The 20272-nt window shown below is 54.5% G+C and overlaps 1 protein-coding gene across 3 annotated transcripts; it reads left to right on the forward strand.

The window, feature by feature from the left end:
* The first annotated feature begins 225 nt into the window (after nucleotides 1-225).
* TMEM151B (transmembrane protein 151B) lies at nucleotides 226-20028 on the forward strand. Of its 3 annotated transcripts, none has more exons than XR_013181437.1 (3): nucleotides 226-496; nucleotides 7540-10002; nucleotides 14879-20028. XR_013181437.1 is itself a non-coding variant. In XM_054630393.2 (2 exons), exons 1-2 carry the CDS (start codon nucleotides 404-406, stop codon nucleotides 8974-8976), a joined length of 1530 nt encoding a protein of 509 aa, XP_054486368.1. In that variant the 5' UTR covers nucleotides 226-403; the 3' UTR covers nucleotides 8977-20028. The 3 variants fall into 3 exon arrangements, 1 of the variants encoding a protein (XP_054486368.1); XR_013181438.1 differs by having other exon boundaries at nucleotides 7540-9528; XM_054630393.2 differs by having other exon boundaries at nucleotides 7540-20028.
* Nucleotides 20029-20272: the final 244 nt, after the last annotated feature.

The raw sequence follows: 20272 nt of genomic DNA on the forward strand, positions 1-20272 counted from the left end.
CCATCCCGTCCCGTCCCATCCCATCCCATCCCATCCCGTCCCGTCCCATCCCATCCCATCCCATCCCATCCCATCCCATCCCATCCCATCCCATCCCATCCCATCCCATCCCATCCCATCCCATCCCCGTGCCGTTCCCCCCGCCTCCGCCGCGGCCCTCCCACCGCGCCTCTGCCCGCCCTCCGCCGCGTGTAGCGGCGCTGCGCTGCGGCGGGGCCGGGGCCGGGGCCGGCGGGCGGCCAGCGCTGCCGCCGAGCCGCGGCTGGGGGCGATGCCGCCGCGCCGCCCGCCCGCCGCGCCGCCCCGCCGCCCGCCCGGCCACCGGCGAGGCAGCGCCCGGCGGCGGGCGGGATAATGCGGCTGCCCAGCCCGCAGGCACCGCCAGCGGGGCGCCCCCGCCGCCATGTCCCCCCCGGCCTCGGCGGCCGCCGCCAGCGAGGGAGGCAGCAGCACGCCGGTGCCTCCGGAGGAGGAGGCGGAGGGGGCCAGAGAGGAGGTGAGCAGAGCGGCCGCCCCCGGCCCGGGGCTGCCCCCGACCACCCTTCCCTCCCCGGGCGCTTTGCATGGCGCGGTCATTGACCGCCCCGCCGCGGGCCGGGCCGGGCTTTGCCCGCACAGGTACGGAGCCGCTCGCTGGGAGCCCCTCTCGCCCCGCTCCGGCCCCGGGGATGCGATGCGGGCCGGGGGGCAGTGGGGTTCGGGGGCGAGCATACCCAGCCGTCGGTCCGCGCCGCCAAAGGGCTGCCCCGGGGCGCTTCTCCATCGCTGCCAGTCACCTGGGGATCGCTGCGGAGCCTCCGGGGCTGGAAGGGAGGCAGCAGCCAGCGCCGTCCGGAGCGGGGGCCGGAGCTGGAGTGGCCGGGATGGAGGAGCAAGGAAAAAAATCAGAAACGAGAAGCGCGGGGCACCGTTTGGGCTTAGAGCCGCGGGCAGAGCTTGTTATGCTTGGGAGGAGTGGACGTGGAGACCCCCTCCTTGCTGTGCGCTGGCTTCTGGGGGCACCCAGGATGTGGCACAGCTGCCTGGGTCGCTGTGAGGCAGGACGCGGTGGGCAGCAGGATAGAGGGCTTGGGGACATGGCAAAGCCAGGGGCTGTTGCTGGCTGGCGGCTGCTCCCAGCTAGAGAAGTGGAAGGTGCAGACTGGGGCAGGCCAGGTACCAGCACAGCCTTGCCTCCAGGTGTGCTGCAGTCTCCCTCAGCAGATGACTTTTCTGGAGTCCAGGCAGCAGACGCCAGAAAGGGTCAAGAGCAGGGTGCCCTGTGCCTTGGGAGCACCGCCGGGAGGCAGGAGTGCCAGCCCTTTTGTCTGCCTCCTCAGATCCTGCTTGCAGCTTGGGCTTCCCAAGAAGAGAGAAGGCAACTGCTCTGACTGGTGGGACTCACTTTATGCCATGGGGGTGCTGACCCATGGAGGGCAACTAGGCAGTGTAGGAAGGGCAGTGTTCTCCTGCAGGTGGTGGGCTGCCCCGTCTGGTGAGACCACAGCTCAAAGGGCAGCTTGGGGGGTACTCAGAAGCTGGTGCATCACTTCCCCTTCTGCTGATGAGGAGCTGCAGTTTGTGAGTGCTGCATAATCCTGGTATTCTCCTTGGCTTGGGCAGAACATGTGTGCCCATGCACAGTTATTCTATATATACAGATTTATATTTAGATAGAAATAATTGCAGGAGAGGAATGCTGAAGTTCAAGGACTGGGAAGCTGTACAAATACTGTATACTCTGTGTCTGTTCCTCTCTTCCTGCCTGCATTCAACAACTCCTGATGATCTGAGCCCAGCTCTTCAAACAGATCCTGATGAGGGTAGCCAAACTGTGAGGTGCTTTTTTCTCGTGAGGATGTGCTTGTGCCCTACTGTGATGTGGTCTCTTACTGCCAGTGCTCTGGCAGTGCTGATTCTACTTTCTAGATGGCACAGACTTTTCAGAGGTGCCAGAGCAAGAGCCAGTTTGGGTGAAAGAAGTGTAGCAGGGGCAGTGCCCAGACAAGTTTCCCTCACCTACAGTGCCCCCTGGCTCGCAGGGATTATAAGGTTGTCTGGGCACCACAGTTACTCTGTGGTGGCTGCCAGCGAGGGTGTCAGTATAACACTCCATGGGAGCAGGCAGAAGGGCTGTAGTCCATGACCTGCCCTGTTTAGGCTAAGGGCATCCTTCTTGTGGCCAGAAGCTATCACAGACTTGCATGAAGCAGCTGATGGAGGAGAGGGAAGCTGCAGCCTCTCGTGATGGTGCCATGCTTGCTGGTGTCTCATCTGATGCAATGAGGAGAGACTTTAGTGGCAATCTTGGATTCATGGGCTGACCTAGTGCAATCCTCTTGTCTTCAGAACTATCAGGAGGGGAGAATGTTCCTCCTCCCCTCTAGTGCCTATGCAGTGCCATACGGGCTGTGCAATGTCCTCGTTTCCATCAGAGCCAGCTGCTGGTGCCAGCATTGCCGAGTGTCCCTGCAGTGTGGCTCAATCCCATGTCAGGGTCCATTGGCCAGGGCAAGTGGGAAGCCAGGGGAGATGTCTGGAAAATGGGAAACTTACCCTGTCCTGTTTGAAGGTGTCTCGTCTTGATATCTCAGTTTGGTGTGTCTAGGAGCCAGGCAGGGCTTCGGGCGCTTCTCATCTTGTCCCAGCAAGGCAAGTAGCAAGAGCTACTAACCGGAGCTGACTGAGCCCTTGTTCCATCTTGGCATCACATGCCTACACCCACACTTGGTGGTGGTGAACTGAATTTCACTCCTCAGTTCATACTTGGAGGGTAGGAGATGCCAAGAGACAAGCTCTTCAGCCTGGGAACAAGCAAAAACATGTCCTCGTCCTGCTGCTCAGGAGGGATCTGATGGAAGGAAGCACTCCTCCTCCAAGCTCCTGTGTGAAATGGAGACCTTGGTACCACTGCAGGAGCTGACTGCTGGCAGGATTCCCTGGCTTGTCAATGCTCAGCCTTCCTCTGTCCTCTGCAGTTGGCAACCCTGCCAGCCTGGGACTGAGCCACCTCTTGCTTGTAGGCAGGTAGTTCCTGAACCTGGGCTGTAGGCTTGGGGTGTGTGATGTGGGTATTTGCTGGGACCATCCTGGCCAGGAGTTGCCAATGTTTGTCCAGAGCCTTCGAAGACAGTGGTAATTCCTAGAAATGACTGGATCCTCCCTACCTCCCTTTTTCTGGGGATTTGAGGTCAAAGGAATCAGGGCTTATTCATTTCTTGCATGATGTAAGTGAATCCTGGGGAAGAGCCATGGAAACTGATGCTCAGGAGTCCCTCTGGAGTCCCCTGCAGGCTGCTGCCACCACCTGGCACTCGGGAGCTACCTGGGCCTTCAGGCTGCTGCTCTGGGGCTTTTTTTGGGTTGTTTTTTCAGCCCTCTAGAGGGCTGTCTCTAGGATTCCTAACCCTCTGAATCCCAGGCTGTCTCTAAATATGAAGGTTTAGCATTCTGGAGGTGAATCAGAGATTTCACAGAGGTTTCTGCAGGGAGAGGCAGGTGAGAGGCATGGGAGGTAATGACATGGAAATGCTTGTTAAAAAAGGGGACAGTGGATGGGGCCAGGGCCAGGCTGTTACTGGGAGTAGCTTGAAGGACTTGATGGGTTTTAGTATTCAAAGTTGCAGGGTCAAGGTTGCAGGGGTGATTAAGGGATTTTGACCCATGTGCTGGGCAGGCTTGTCTCCTTGAGGCTGTTTTTTCAAAAGAGGATCCCCCAGACCTCAAAGGAGTTTAGTGCAAGCAGTGTTGGGGGCCCCCTCTTCTACTGCCTCTGCCCTGTACATTGTGGGTGTCTCCTTTTGCTTCATGGCTGGTTGTGAGTCATCCCCTCCATCTCTCCATCCCTCCCCACGCATCCTGAGCAGCAGCTGCAGGTGTGGGCCTCCATCTCTGTCCACTTCAGGGGCAGTGTCAGAGGCCAGTGCCAGGCAGGAGGGAGGGGAGGCCCAAGGAGCAGCCCCCCCTTGCCTTTCCCGAGCTGTGTCTCAGGTAGTGCCCGCTGTGGGTTGCCCCATGCGTTCCTTGAGGTGAACTGAAGCACAGGGAAGGGAGCTGGTTGGGATCCCACAAGAGGTCTGGCTAAGCTATGGCCAGCCTCGCCCCCTAGCACTGCAGGGATGTTCCAGTGCACCTGCAGTAGCAGATTTGCTCACCACTCTCCAGTGCTGGAGCCTGAGCAGTGAGGGAGGCTCCCGGTGATGGAGGGAAACCCTGTTTGCAGTGAAGTAGGGCAAGTCTTTTGCCTCATTCCATCAGACTGCAGCGGGCAGATGATGATGGCATTTATATCAGTGCCTGCTCTCCTCCTAGTGACACTGTTGAGACAGATTTCGCTTTCCCCAGCTTTTTCATCTGCTTGTTTGCTATGCTGGACTTATCCAAGGCTGGTTAAGAGCTCAAGGAGACAATCTTATTCAGCTGCTTCTGCGGAGGAATCTGTGGAGCTGATTGTTTGCTCCTGTGAGCCCTTTGCAGCCTGGGAGAGGAGCAGGGATGCTGCAGTTCCTACTGGGATTAGACTCTGCATCTGGCTCCTCCTCTGTCTCTGCTGTGGCTGTATCCCGTCACTGGCACTTGCTCAGCTTTCGGAGCCCCCACCAGAGCAGCTGAGGTGTGTGTGTTTTGCCTCAAAAGCCTAGGACAAGGCTGGGTTGTAAACAGTTTACAGCAGGGGTTAGTGTGACCCTGTAAAAGCGCTGCAGTATCTAAATACTGCGTAGTCCTAGGAGGAGACTAATGCATGGACTAGAGCCCTGCTAACACAGTTCCTGGAACCAAGCCTGGGCTGCATCGTGCTCCCTGCCCTGGGTGGGTAACCGCAGTGGGGCTTGCCTACATCTCTGCAGGGTGGCAGCCAGCATCTCCCTTCTCCTGCGACACAGGCAGTGCAGAATGTCAGGGGCTGGGAACTGACTGTGAGGTGGAATTTGCTTTTCTGAGACAGACATGTCCAAAGATCTGTCATTCTGGTGCCCCTTCCCCAGCTGGCAAATGAATGAGCTGGATGCTTTGCTTTATTCCTTGTGCTCTGTTTGCATATCTACCTCCTAAACAAGGTGCTGTTTCTCAGCATTCACACCCCACAGACACCCCAGGTTTGGCATGTACCACTCCAAGGGCCCTGTTCAGACCCTCCCCATGCTCCTCCTTTGGCTGAGCTGCTCCTTTAGATCCTCACAGTCAGAGCTGCCGCTGCCAGGGAAAGCCTGCAACGCAGAAGGCAGCAGTGAGAGAGGAAGCCTTTAGCTGCCTGGGCAGTGGTACTGTACTCCAGCATGGGAGAGCTGTGCTGCAACCAAGCAAAGAAAGAGGGGTCTGAGCAGCCTCTGCTAACTGCAGCCTTGACCTCAGGAGGGAGAGCACAGCTCAGGTGGCTCTGCCTCCTGAAAGGCTCCCCACTTCTTCTCCCACTCCCTTTTCTCTTACCTGGGGTTGCCTCCTTGCCCCATGACTGTGAGGCTGCTGCAGTGGTCGGTTGCACCGGGAAGACTGGGCTGCACATGTATCTGTGCCAGCACTGCCAGCAGGGCCACCCTGCACCTCTCTGAGCTGCCTGCAGGCCAGCACCACCCCACCTGCCAGCCCTGGGCTCTGTCTGTCTGTCTGTCTGTCCCCAGGTCCTGCTCTCAGCTAGTGGCTTCAAAGAGAGGAGCTCAGCATTTCTGATGGCTGGGAGTGCCAGTGGAATATGCCACCATTCCCCTTGCTAGCAGTGGTGTCTCTGGATGTGCTGCCTGCTCTGCTCATCATGGGCTGGCTGTTGGGGTGGGCAGGCAGGGGAGCTCTGTGCTTCTAGGAGGGAAACCTCTGCTGGAGATTTGGGCAGGATCCATGAGTGCAGCGACAGACGTCCCAATGGCAGGCTTTGACAAGGGTGGGGAGGAAAGATTGGCCTGTGGGACTCTAGAGCACCAAGCCAGGAATGAGGGGCTCTTCAGAAGAGCAAGATGCATTTCTTAAATGAAAGAAGAGGCCCAGGTCTGTTCCTAGACCTGCCAGTGCCCTTGTGATTTCTGGTTCTTGCTTTAATTTTCATTTTCATACCAGAGTGAAAGTGTCCCTCCTGCTTCATAGCAGTGTGAGCCCATTCAGTTGTTTGGGATTCCTGGACGAGAGACCTCTCCAGCCCAGCATGCTGAGGAGTGGAGAATAATGGAGCCAGGCTTGAACTGCAGTGCTGTGAGCAGTGTCATTACAGCTGGTGTTGGCCCCTGCCACAGCAGAGGTGGGCTCAGGAGCTGCTGCTGCCTGCAGGTGCAGAGGGAGAGCAAAGCTTGAAGCCTCTGAGTGAATTTGGTGGCATCTGCACAAGGCTGGGGTTCTTGACCCCCTCTCTCAGGTTGCACCTTTGGAGATTGCTGGATGAAATCTTCTGTATAAGAAAGCAAATAGTTACTTTGTCTGTTCTTTCTTTGGGTAGGATGATGTCAGATCTCACAGACAATGGATCAATATTTGGGACTTCAGAGTATTGCAGAGTGACAGAGGTTTCCTTAACCAAGTTTTTTTCATGGGTTTGTGTGAAACCCTGCACTGTACTGTGGTAAAGGCACCAGTGCAATCCCTTTAAAAAGTCGTGTTGCTGAAGTTCTGCCTTTTCCTCACCATGAAAGACCTAAGAGCAATTTTTTCAGAAGTGTGGACTGTCACATCTGAATCCCAGTGCAAACAGGCACATTTGCCAGCAGCTGTGAGTGGCCTCTTGCACTCCTTGCTGCTGCAGATTAGTAGGATGCTCCTTCCTTCCAGCCTGAACACTTTTTAGGATATTACTCCATATTTGCTTTCTCTCCTACCAGAGGTGGCTCCATTTCAATAGTGGAAAAGTACTTTCTCATTGGTATGGTTTATAAAGCACTTGAGAAGCACTTCAGAGCTCCTTAGGCTGCCAAGTGTTGTAGTGGGAATTGTCATTAGCAAACACAGACCTTCCCAGCTGCAGAAGGTCTGTTTCTCCATCTGACAGGCACACCAGGCAGCTTGTGCCGCCCTGGTGGAGGAATTGCAATGTTGCTGTTGGTCATTACTGGGAAGCAGGGAAGAGACTCCTGTGCAGTGGGATGAGCTGTGGTGAGGGGCTCAGGTGGGATGACATCAGTTAGAGCTGCCTGTGCTGGTGGGGTGGGTGCAAGAGCTGAGGAATGTGGAGGAGATCACCCAGACTCTTACCTGGTGCTCCAATAGCTCTCCTTGGGAAATGGCAATGGTAGGGTTTACTCCCTGCTGGAGAAGGGAGATGCTCAGGGTATGGCTGACAGAGTTATCCTTTGCCTCTCTCCCCCATGTCCAGCTGGGCTCTGTCTGTCTCCCAGGGAGGGGCAGAGCACCAGAAATGGAGGTGATAATTGCCTGCACTGCATGACTGTCATTCTGTGAGAGATCCCAGCCTCTGCCCTGCCCGCTGAGGCCAGGAGCCCCATGGCATCTGCTGTTTGGTCTCTGTTCACAGAGCTATAGGTTCTACCACAGCACCCTGCTGTCTGCTCCCCTTCCCCTGCCGCTGCAGCCTACTGACTCCTCTCTTGTTTTCTCTCTCTTCTTCCTGGTGCCCCGGAGCAGCAGCGGCCAGTGAAGCAGTCTCTCAGCAAGTCCCTGTGCCGAGAGTCCCACTGGAAATGCCTGCTGCTGTCCCTCCTCATGTATGGCTGCATGGGAGCCATGACTTGGTGCCACGTCACCAAGGTGACCCGGCTGACCTTCGACAGCGCTTACAAGGGCAAGTCCATGATGTACCATGACAGCCCCTGCTCCAACGGCTACGTCTACATCCCCTTGGCTTTCCTGGTGATGCTCTACGTGGTGTACCTGGTGGAGTGCTGGCACTGCTACACGCGCAACGAGCTGCAGTACAAGGTGGACGTGGAGAGCGTGCACGAGCGCGTGCAGCGGATGCAGCAGGCGACGCCCTGCATCTGGTGGAAGGCCATCAGCTACCACTACGTCCGCAGGACCCGGCAGGTCACCCGCTACCGCAACGGGGACGCCTACACCACCACCCAGGTGTACCACGAGCGGGTCAACACCCACGTGGCAGAGGCCGAGTTTGATTACTCCAACTGCGGGGTCAAGGACATCTCCAAGGATCTCATCGACCTGGAGAGCTACCCAGCCACACGGCTCCGCTTCACCAAGTGTTTCAGCTTTGCCAATGTGGAGTCCGAGAACTCCTATCTGACCCAGCGGGCCCGCTTCTTCACGGAGAACGAGGGCCTAGACGATTACATGGAGGCCAGGGAGGGGATGCACCTCAAAAATGTGGACTTCAAGGAATACATGGTGGCCTTCTCTGACCCAGACAACCTGCCTTGGTATGTATCTCACTATGTCTTCTGGGTGGCAGCTCTGCTGACCTTATCCTGGCCCCTGCGGGTGCTAAATGAGTACCGCACCTCCTACGTCCATTACCACGTGGAAAAACTCTTTGGGTTCGATTACGTGGCGGTGACGCCGGCCGAGGAGCGCTCCTTCTGCCGGAGGATGCCCCGTGTCAACACGGTGGACAGCACGGAGCTGGAGTGGCACATACGCTCCAACCAGCAGCTGGTGCCCAGCTACTCGGAAGCGGTGCTGATGGACTTGGTGGGGCTCTCCGGCTGCACCAGCTACTCTGCCTGCCGCTACGGGGGCTACCGGCAGAACTGCGAGCGCTGCCACAGGACTATAAGCAGCTCCTCCATCTTCTCCCGCAGCGCTCTGAGCATCTGCAACGGCAGCCCCAGGATTCCCTTCAGCAGCAGCCGCTTCTCCCTGGGCCGCCTGTACGGCTCACGCCGCAGCTGCCTCTGGCAGAGCCGGAGTGGCAGCCTGAATGAGCAGAGCTGCCCCACTGAGCAGACGCGCCTCTCCAGCCAGGTGACTGTGGAGGAGGAAGACCCCCCTCCTTATCAGGATGCCCTCTACTTCCCCGTCCTCATTGTACACCGCAATGAAGGCTGCCTGAACCATGACCACCGTCACCTCCACCGCAATGGGTCCTGCGTGGAGACCTCACTGTGAAAGCAGAAGGCGGTGAGATCTCATTGTCCATTGCCCAGCCCAAGCCGGCGCAGGATTTGGGGAGAGGAGCACGAGGGGGATAGCCCAAGAGGACATCAGGATGGAGTGGACATGGCATCCTGCTCTGGCAGCCAGCGAAAGCTTCCCCCGCTGTGGCTCTGACCTCCTCCCCGAGGGGTGGATGCTGATGCTCCCCCTGACATGGCACAGAACTCTCGACCGATCACCACATGCAAAAAAAAACAAAAACAAAAACAACCAAACCAACAGCAAGACCATAATTCATGGTATCAAGACCCAAAGGGGGGAATAAAACAACAGGCCTGATGCAGGGAGGGGGTGGCTTTGACTCCCAGCCCTGGCTCCAGGCTGGCTCGTGCTCCAAGGAACCAGCAGCCACCAAAAAGCACCCTGCTGCACCCCTGCCCACCCTGCTTCCCACACTGGAGCGAGACCCCTGACAGGGTGGAGGAGAGCAGGCCCCTTGGAGCAGGGTGTCGCTGCCTGTGACAGAAGGTCATGGGTGCCCAGGCACGTGGAGATCAATGGCAGGTTAGAGCAAAGGCTCAAAGCCACGAATCCACCTCTTCCCCTTCCCCCGACCATTCCCCACCCTCCCCACTTTTTTTTTTTAGACCATGCTCCGACTGTTACTTTTTTCTCACTGCTGGGAATGGCATTTTTGCCTCCAGAGGATCCCATGCTCAGCTCCTTAGGAAGTTTCGGTGTGCCAGCTGTGAGTCAGCATCCCCTTGATAAAGGGTTTTCTGTTTGGGCATGCAGCACCAGGGAAGGGATGAATGTGCAAATCCAGATGGAGCAGAGATCTGCAGCACTACTGATGTGTTTGCTGGAGGAGGGCTCAGCTGGAAAGAAAACAGGAGGCCCCTGGTGAGCTGGGGATGGGGAAGAGGATGGCACTGGCAGAGACATTGTGGTATCAGGTGGCACATCAAGTGGCTGGGGACCCTTCCTGGCTTTGAAGTGAGTCCTAATTGGTTCAGCCAAGCATCAAGGAAGTCTCTGGTAGGTTCAGCTGCAGTTCACCTATTGATAATGGAGCAGCAGGTTGGTGCAAGTCTGCACAAGTAAATTTTGCATGAGATCCAGCTGGGCTCTGGCTGTGGACTCTGAGCTGCAGGCTCCTGGAAGCCTCATTTTGGCAGAGAGCTCTGAGGGGATAGGAGGAACAAATGCAAAAGTATGCTGGAGCATTGGGAACTTTGGCTGGGGAAAGGAGGATCAAAAGGATTCTGTTTCTGTGGGACCCCACTATTGGTGCAGGAGGCACTGCCAAGAGGGATGCTCTGCAGAACAGAGGCTGGGGATATGTTAGAGGAAAACCTGATTGAAACGAAACGTTTTGCACAACAGAGGTTTTTGCAGGCAGGTGTCAGGCTGTCAGAAGTGAGGTGACTCTTCTGTGTAGCTCATTAGCTACTGGGTTCTTCTGCCTTGCTCTTGTCAGGGCAGGTTGCTCTGAGCTTTGTGCTGCCCCTTCTACCCTGCTGGAAAGGATCTCAGTGACAGTGGGCAAAGAGCCTTTGTCACTGAAGTTGGAACAGTGTTTGTAGCATGCACACACCCAGCTTTTCCTCCTCCAGCAACACATCCCCAGATCTCTTGCGTCCTTGTTCTCAGAAAAGCTGTCTCCTTTTCAGTCAGCTCTTTGGGGAGTGTATGCCAAATCAGCCAGCGATTTCTCCAGACAGCCCTACTCCTCAGCTTCACCCTGCTTCCTGCATCAGCTGTGGCAAACAAAAGCTAAGAGCAGCACATCTGGGGTGACATGGTCAAGTCCAGTGGCACCTGGGCATTTGTGCTTGGTGTCTCCTCCCCATCTGTCACAGAACAGTGAGGCACTGTATTTAGTCCCGCCATCTTCCTCCTGCCAGATGTTAATGAGGAGTCTGTCTCTCTCATCATGCTGCTGTACTGCTTTGCCTCCCAGGTCTTGAGGAGGCTGCAAATGCACCCATGTACCACACCGGTCCTATTTTTAAAGTCATCTCCTGCTGGCAAGCCTGGAGCGGTCAGCACGTGTGGGCATTGTAGGGCTCCACTTTTCATTTCCTCCAGAGCAGTCTGTTCTGCTCTGTATGCCCTGCATATCCTGGCTAGTGTCTCTTGCCCTTCAAGTCAGCTTGTCCTCCTGGATCTGGGGTGCTAAACCACAAACAACAGTGGTTTGAACAGGAAGTCTCTTAAAATCTCACTCTGTTTATGATTCTGTCTCAGCCCTTACTTCTGCCCTTACTTTCACCACCAGAGCTAGATGTTGGCTTAAAGAAGAGGGTCCCTTGGAGGACAGAGAAGATTAAGGTCTCTGGTGTAGGCACATCCCTCTCTGCATTTTGTTCTCATTACTTTTGGCATAGATTCAGGCTGGGCGAAAGCAGCCCTGGGATTTCCTTGCTTAGTAATGACATTTGGCTTGCTGTGCACTCGTGCTTCTCTCTCCAAGGGCCTAATGTAAGCCAAGGCCAATGTGGAGTGTTCTCCTGACTCCAGGGAGATAATGGTGTGTGCTTGTATGTCCCAGTGAATTGAGGCAGTGGAGCTGCAATGGGTCATTAGTGAGGAATGAGGTCCCTGCTTGTCCTTCCTGACATGTTCTCTTTGAAATCTGCACTGTTGCTTAAATTAGGCTGTAATGGCTCATCTTTCTATCTCCAGCCTCCAAGGTGCCTTGGACAGATGGATTTATCTCAGTTTTGGCAGGCCTTTTATCTCCCTGGGGCAAAGACAGTCTTCACAACAGGGACAGATTAGCAGGGTCTCTATGCCCCTCAGTTTTTAGCACCTGCAGCAGAGTTTCAGGCACCTGTCCTTGGCTCTTTCTGGGGCTTTCCATGAGAATGCCTGGCCTTGTTCCTCTGGCCCCATTTTCACCTGTGAAATCTTATTCTGGAGGTGGTCTGTCCAGGTGGATCTTTGAGGCACGGCTGCTGTTCTGACCCACAGGATCCATACAGTCTTCCTGTTGCTGAACACCTTCCCCATGTACCTGGTGCCAGCTGCAGCCAGGTCCCAGCTGTAGTCCCAGTGCTTCTGTCTGTGGCTGGTCCAGACCCACAGTACCCTGAGAAGTGGGACCTCTCTAGTCAGTGTTCCCCACTGCATGCCAGGATTTCTCAGAGATCCCATCCCTCATATTCTTGGTGCTACCCAAGTGCACCTGGTAGAACTGCCCCCCTGGTCCATCCCATTCCATTTTCTCAAGATTGGAGACATGACTCAGGCTCAGGAAAGGGAGATGGTGCACTTGGACATGGTAGGGGAGCAGGACTGGGCAGCAGGGACAGGAGCTGCCTCGTGGCTTGACAGAGAAGTGGTGGAGCTGAAGAGGAGAAACTGAAACTAGGGCTCATCCTGGCATGTCTGGTCAGGCAGGAAAGTTCAGAGCAGAAAACTGGGCTCTCCCTCCTGTCTCCTGGCATGGGACACTATTCCTGGCATGGGACACTATTCCTGGCATGGGACACTACCAGCAAAGAGGGTTTTCTCCTAAGTGTTGGTGAGAGAACACAGTGCCCTGGGCCAAGGCCAGCTGCTGTAATTCTCCTTATGGCTCAGGCTATGAGCATAGGTACGCAGAGACAGATATATGCTTGTCCCTGTTTGGGCACACAGCCTCTCCATGGTGGAGTGGTCCCATCTCCTGGCACATAGACACCACCCACCACAGCTCTGGGCTGTGCAGCAGTCAGGTGCCTGCTCTTCCTGAGACGTGTGTCTGCTCTCTGCCATTGGTGATGACAGTTCCTTTGGCAGCTCATTCGAGGGCTCCTCTCAGGATAGCCTTCTCCCTTACATCTAACCTGAGTTCTCCCTGCTGTAGCTTAATCCCATTACTTCTCCTCCATTGACTGGTGAGTCTGATTGGCTCTGTTCCTTTTTCTCATGGCCTTCCTGACACAAGCAGGCCTCTTATCTGTAGCCTTTCACCAAGCCCAGAGTCTTGATCTCACTTGCCAGACCCTGGCTTGAGTGGTGGTGCAGAAGTTTTCACTGTGTAGTGAGTATGTCAGTCCTGCTCTGAGCCTGGCCCGGGCAGGAGGGCCAAAGGTGCAAGCAATGCCTTGGTCTGTCAGGGTGGCTGTGTCCTCATTCCTGGTGCAGAAGATCTCTTTGAAGTGAGCAGAGCTCACAGAGCTGCTGGCTGCTTACACAAGGAAAGCAGGACAGCACACATCACCCTCTGGGAAGGTCAGAGCTGGGTGCTTGTCAGTATGATGGGGGCAATAATTAGGAGGATCTCTGCAGTCAGATGGCTTTGGTTTTTTCCATACATCATTCGAACATTGCAGTTTTCCATGGGCTGAGAGTCAGGCTCAGCATTGCACTTAGCAGCAGACCTTCCTCATATACCAGAAGGAGGGAGGCAGGAATTCTACCAGCTCCTCTTTGTGGCCCTTCATGGTGCTAATGCAACCCAGAAGAGGGATAGTCCTTACTTCTGCAAGGCTGGAGAATTGGTTTGGGCTATTTGGTATTTCCCACTCTTCAATATACTTGTCAGGTACTTCAGAGCTCTCCAGCTTTTCTAAACTAGAGAAAGAGAGAGAGAGAGAAGAAGTGTGTGAGAAGCTCTGGATTACTTGATCATCAAGACTTATCACCACCCATTTATTTATCTTTCAACACAGTGGAAGCTTCCCAAATAGTGCCTAGCACCTTGCTTGTGCAGAGCAAGCAAATGACACCAACTAGCCAAGTGGTACTTCTTTGAGCCCTCTGTGTGTCATGTCTCACTCCACACCAAGGAGGGAGGTGTCAGAGAGGGCTGTCAGGGTGAGCAGCTGTAGGGGCATTCATTAGTATGGGGAGAGGGAATCTCAGCCTATGGCCAAGGCCAGGCCTTCCAGGCAAATACAGTATTAAGGCTGGGGAAACTGCTGTTAATCTGTTGTCAAACAAATGCACCCCCCTTCCTTTCTGCTCCCCCTCAAATGCACATTAGAAATCCAGCTGGTCCCTGCCCTCTTTGCTGTCTCTTCACTCAAAAGGCTGCAGAGTTGTTTAATAACTGATGGATGCCCATGGGGTGAGAACTGCAGGAAAAGATTTATGAAGTGGAAGTTTAAGAAAGATAGGTAGCATCAATGCCAGTAAAACAGCACCTGCTGATTAGGGGGTGGGACAAATAATGCCTTTTAAGCTCTCCTTCCAGCCTTTCCAACCGTGGCTTCAGTACTGCTGTCTAATGTCACCAGGGTGCTGCCTTTAGCAGGGGACAGACTGTGCTGCAGTGTGCTCCTGCTCTGCTGCAGTCGCTGTAGGGGCTGGGTCTGCAGTGCCACACCACCAACCAAGATGTTGTGTTACCAAAGCTCTGTAAGTCTCAAGGTGGGATATGTCCTTCTGATCGTGTTTCATTCACATTCAGTGGTCAGAATAAAGTCTGTAGGAACATGATTTGGATCCAGGTAATGTCAGAAATGAAACATGATTAAGTGATAGCTCTATCTGGTGCTGCTGCTTCCTGTGATGCACTTGGGCCTACACTCTCCACTGAGCCAGGTATGCATGGGGACCAAAGGCTGGTTCATAGCACCTGGGACCCCAGTGGGAACTTGGGGCTGAGCCTGCCTAGGGCTGTTTTCCCTGTGGGCATTCTGGAAAAAGTGGAAAGGGGTCATAGTCACACTTCAGGTAGAAATTAATGGGCTATGTTCGTTCCTAGGGGTAACTTTACTGAAGCCAGTGGTACTATACTAATGTGAGGTTGGCTTAGCAGCTCCTCATAGGGGTCTGTCCCTGAGTCTTGAAAAATTGATCTGTCACAGAGATGCTTTGATGCATAGATTTTGTGTTGGGACTTGGCCAACATGAATGAATGTTGAATATCTGTAGTTTCTACAAGCAGTGGATTGAATTGTTCTGCTCTACTGCCTCACAGCTGCTCTGCCAAGGGGAACATTATGGATGTGATCTCGTCAACTCCCTCAAAAGCAAGCTAACAAGCAAATTGACCTCCACAGCACCGGGAGAGGAGCTTTCTCCCACAGGACCACAGCCTTTCTGCCTCTGAGCTCAAAGAGGTCCCAAGGACAGAACTGAACCTGCAAGACCCATGGCCTCGTGGCCTGCCCTTCCTCCTTCCCTCCTTACCTCATGTCTGTCTTGGGGGAGGGACAGTTTCCCTGTGGAGCTCAACAGGCTCCTCTTCCTGCGGCTCGTGAACAGGCTCTACTAACAGGTATATCATCCACCTATGCAACTCTTCCAGAAGCTGCCAGATTTTCAGGAGCCCATTACAGTGTGCAGCATGGCCATCCAGCACTGAGAATAAGCACAGTGGCTGCTGGAAAGCTAAGTGGGTTTTATTCCTCCCCCATTCCCCAGGAAGACTCTTTTTGTTGGGCCATTTTGTTTGTTCGTTCGTTTGTTTGGTTTTTGTAAACTTCATTTGGGGGAAATGAAGCTCGTGAGAAATTGGTGCCCATCCTGAACCCTCCCCAGTCCTTTGAACTCTGTGAATGGATGGATCACCTACTGTGATTATAATTAGTGGATTTTGTAGAACAAAATAACTTCACACACAGACACATGAGGTTCTTTCACTCTCCATCAGCACAAGCTGCTTCTGCAATCTTAGCTACTCACATTAGTGAAAGAAGAAGCCTAGCTAGAATGTGGTGAGATGACGTAGTGCTTTGTACCAGTCCCATGGTCCCAACGTCCATTAGCAGCACCGTCAGCTGCCGTGACATGAATTCAGACTTTGGATGGCAGCCCATGAGCCAGTCAGGGTGAAAATTTGGAAAATCCCAAGCCTGAGTCTATGCACATTTCCAGAAGCAGATGCAGAGGGAGGAGGATCAGCTGAACTCAGGCATCACCTCCTGCTCAGCCCTGGCAGAAGCTGGTGCGCTCTGTTTGTGCTGCACCTGCCCCCAGGAAGAGCCTGTCCCCAGGGGCTGAGCAGAGGGGAGTGAGAGCAGCAGTGTGTCTGATGGAGCAGCACTGCTCAGATGACTGGGGAAACAGCAGTGACAGCCAGACCCCAAAATAACAGGATTTCACTTTGGGAATGCCAACAGCTTTTTCAAACTGAAATGCCACAGGAAGGCCTTAACAGCTGTTAGAAGTGTTTCACATTGCTGTTCCTTGCTTAAAAAAAAAAAAAAAAAAAAAAGATTTTTGGTGATGATGTGGGTTTACACTCTCCACTCCTTCCATCTCTGTTAGTAATGTGCCGTGCTGGTGGAGAAGGAATGCCCAGAGCAGATCAGGATGGTGGCCCTGTGGCTTTGCAGTGGCGTAGGTTGATCAGGAATGAAAGCCAGAGTTTAAAATCTTTCTCTGCCCCTGGAGGTGTGACGTGGCTATCCACCCAGATGTGGCAGGGTGGGGTTCTGTGTGCTCCTGCACAGCTGGGATGTGTGGCCCTGCAGAGGGTTGATATGTTTGTGGCTTTGGTGTGGTGACACCCATCCACCCTTGCAGCAAGGGCTTTTCAGGGTGACAGAGCATTGCTTGTTCTTTGTGAGAGGAAACTCCTGACCTGATTTCTGTGAGGAGATGGTGTGAAGTGTCACATTTGCTGCAGAGAGTGGCAGGGAGCAGGGATAAAAGCATGGAGCAAGCTGTGTTTGAGAACAAGCTAATCCACTGCTGGCTGTCTGAAACTGGAGAGCTGCCGGATCTGCTCCCTGGACAATGCTTTCCAGCTCTTCTCACTCTCCCCAAACCTGATGTGCAAACTGTCATTCCTCTGAGCTAGCCAAAGCACTCACTCCCCTGAACTCCTCCGAGGCCGTGCATTCCCATCATTTTGGTCCCTCCCTGCTGGGTGCCATGGAATGCCAGCAGATGCATGATGACCACAGGCATGCTGGTGGCCAGACCTCACCATCCCCTGCCTGTGCACAGCCTTCCAGCAGCGCTCCCTGCCCTGGCATGCCCACTGCTTGCTTGCTGCAGAGCAACCACAGCACATCCTGCCATCACTTCGTGCTTTCCCAGAGAATTTTGCAGCACTTGTCCTAAGTTAGAAAACAGAAGGCCTTGATGTTTTGGTGGTCCTGGTCTCCAGACCAGGGAGGAGAGGAGAGGTAGGTCAGATGTTGTGGCATGAGGGAGCGGGGGACAGCATCATGGTGGAAGCAGCATATCTGCTGGAGAAGTCTGCAAACATGGGCTCTGTGCTCTCTGCTGGGGCTGAGGGCAGCTGACAGAAGGCAGAATAGGATGTGAATGCTCATGAACACATGGGAGGAAGAGAGCTGGTTGAGAACATCTGTAAAAGGCTTTGCAAAGGTGATGGTTTTTACAGGAGACAGAAGGCAAAATGGGGCAGGAGTATGCAGTGCTGGAGCAATGGTGCTGCACTGCAGGGAGGGTGGGGGGGAAATGGAGCAGGGCATCCTGAGAAGCTCGGGGACAGAGTGAGCTTTCAAGGCAATCTGTGCATGCTCTGGCTGAGGAGAAAGGCAGGAGGTATTCCCAAGCTGAGGTGCCCAGGCCATGTCGCACTGCGTTGTTGGAGCAGCAATGCCCCCTCCAAGCCCAGCAGTGACAGCTTGAGCACGTGTCATCAACCACGATGGCCACAAGGTGTAAATGTCACTAATGAATAAATTGCCTTGTGCCTTGGAGAGGCTAATCCATCACAGCCAGAGACAGGGATCTGACAGGCCTGGCTATTTCAGGCATACCCTGTAGGGAGGAGGAACGTTTCGTTTCTGAGCCGTCCCCTCCACCTAGGGAAGCCGATGCAGGCCTTGGCTCTGTGCCACTTCCCATCTTCCCAGCCACACGAGCTCAGGCTTCATCCCTCTCTGCTGCAACTGAAGAAGCACGAAAGGATCTAGATTAGCCAAAGTTGCCCTGTCAGCAGGGTGGTACATGGGGCTAACAGGTGATTGAGGTTGGAGGGAAGCTGCTGGACACAGGGCACACCTGCTGTAGGGGTGATGGAATACAGCGGTGGGTCTCCAGGGACTGGAAGAGTTTGTGTTAGTTGTCTGCATGTGTTTCAGGGCAGGAGTGCTTGGCACTTTTAGAAGCATGCTGTGTCCTCCTCACCCCACTGTGCTGTCCCACAGGCAGTGCACAGGACCCCCATTTTCAGGACCCTCTGTGTGTGAATCCCAGGCACCCTGGCTGACTGTGCAGAGGGCCAGCAGGTACCAAATGGGCAGGGACAGCTCAGCCTAGACAAATGCAGCTCCATGGGAGCAAAGGGAGGCTGAACACAGCAACCATTTCTGTGCACAGCCTCTGCTCATCCTTGTGGCAGCCTGCTCCTCCTCCCCAAGTCGGTGCTCAAAATCAACCTGCCATCCTGTTTGTGGCATATGCCAGTGTGACACCTTGCAAATCGATGCCTGGGTCTCTGTGAGCAGAAACCGCCAGGCTTGGGAAGCTGGCCACTGTTTCCTGCTGCCGTGTGTGCTTTGCTCAGAGCAGCGGGAGCCGGGCTCGCCATCTGCTGTGGGAGGGAGCCAGCCGGGTGCCCCGCTCCGGCCCGATGGGACACGCCCCGCACAGCCCGAGGGAGAGCCCCAGGGCCTTTCCCCCTTCTTTACCTTCCGGCCACCCCTGTCTCTCACCTTCTCTCTGGCACAGACCCGTGGGTGAGGGGGTGCTCCCAGCCTGACTGCTGAGTGCTGCTGATGCTGTGTTGGGGGTGGTGGCAGTGCCCAAGCTCGTTCCCTCCTCCACAAATGACCCCCCCCCCCCCCCCTCAGAGCCTGCCAGTACTCCTTGGAGATAGATCTCATGGGAGAGCTAAGGTTTGTTCTGGCCCTGCACTCAGCACAGAGTGACCAGCTAGTTTACCCACCCTGTGGTGGCTGGACCCGGAGCTGACAAGTGACCCACCAACAGCAGGAATGTTCACACTCCAACAATCTGCTGTTGCTGTCTGGCCAGAGTGTGTGGCATTTGAAATGGTTTCAATCCTTGCAGACGGCAGATAGATGACTGTTGGTCTTGGGTGTGGGCAAGTGCTGCAGGCTGCTTGGTTTGGACTTTGCTTTTTGGCCAAGAGATGGATGGGAGAGAGGGCAAAGAGTTCTCCAGGCAACAGCTACCTGTCCAGGCATTCCTGCATGTGGCAGCCCAGGAGTGGGTTTGAAGGGTGCTTAAGTGGTGTTAACAGTCTCAAGCTGTTAGCAGGAAAATGAGCAGTGAATATGCTGGAAAGCAAGTCAGAAGTTGTTCTTGTGATGACATGTTTTCCCAAGCCCTTTTCTTTCTGTCCCTTGTCCTCACTCGTTCTGGTGGCCAGTTCCTCCTCATGTGTCTGCTAGCATGTGTGCAGGATCTCATTGCTACCCTCCAAGCATGAGCTTTCATGGCACAACTGGCTGACCAGCTGCAGCCCTGTCCTTGGAGCCACAGGCAGGCTTGCCTAGGACCAGGCCACCCCCATTAAACCCCCACCCTCGCTGCTGGAGCTGTTGCTTCATCAGCCTGATGCTGATCTGGGTCTTTTCTGCTGTTTCTGAACATGAGTTCTCATCTCATTGAGGTGTGTCATCCAGTGAAAATATTTTGTAAATGCAAATAAAAATAAATAAGTATATTCAATACCTCGGTCTCGAGGATGGGAAACAAGTAGTGGGAGTTGCCCAGGTAGGGAGGTTTCACAGCTGCTACTACTGGTTAGGAATTCCTTTGGACGTGGCCCCTGGAGCATCCATCAGTAGTTGGGAAGGGAGCTACACAAACCTGTGAGGGCTTGGGGCTGAGCCCTGTCAGCACCCCTGCTGCCAGGGCAGCCCTGCACTCCATCCTTTCTGATCTATGTGGACGTGACACGGTGCAGGTAAAGGTCCTGTCAGCCAGGGGCCAGTGGCACCTCGGTGTCTGTATCCATCAGGCAGGGCAAGGCAGAAGCGGGTACGTGGTGAATAAATCCTTTTGTGAACACTGGGAAACGGTTTTTACTTTTCAACTCTGTCAATATGATCTAGCTCTGTCTGTCTCTCTATATATGTACAAACAGTATATCACAATGTTGCCTTTTTTGTTGGAAATATCAAAGTACAAAGATTGTAAACCAAATCGGTGTAATAAAAGTTTCAGATGATTCACTGAGGTGGTTGCCAGCAGTGGGTCTGTGGTGTTGGGCAGGGCTCAGAGGCGTGGGAAGCTCCTGCATTGCTCAGAGGGTGGGAGGGGATGGAAGTCAACCCACTTGCTTAATTCCCTGGTATCTCCTGAGCAGGTAGGTCAGTGGACCAACTCCCTCAAGTCTGTGCCTTGTCCCATCCTCAGGCGACTACAGCCTGTAGAGCAAAAGGAAGCTGCTCCGTTTTGCTCCAAGCCCAAGGAAGCTGCA

Source organism: Agelaius phoeniceus, chromosome 3 (genome assembly GCF_051311805.1).
Source record: "Agelaius phoeniceus isolate bAgePho1 chromosome 3, bAgePho1.hap1, whole genome shotgun sequence".
NCBI classification, from domain to species: domain Eukaryota; kingdom Metazoa; phylum Chordata; class Aves; order Passeriformes; family Icteridae; genus Agelaius; species Agelaius phoeniceus.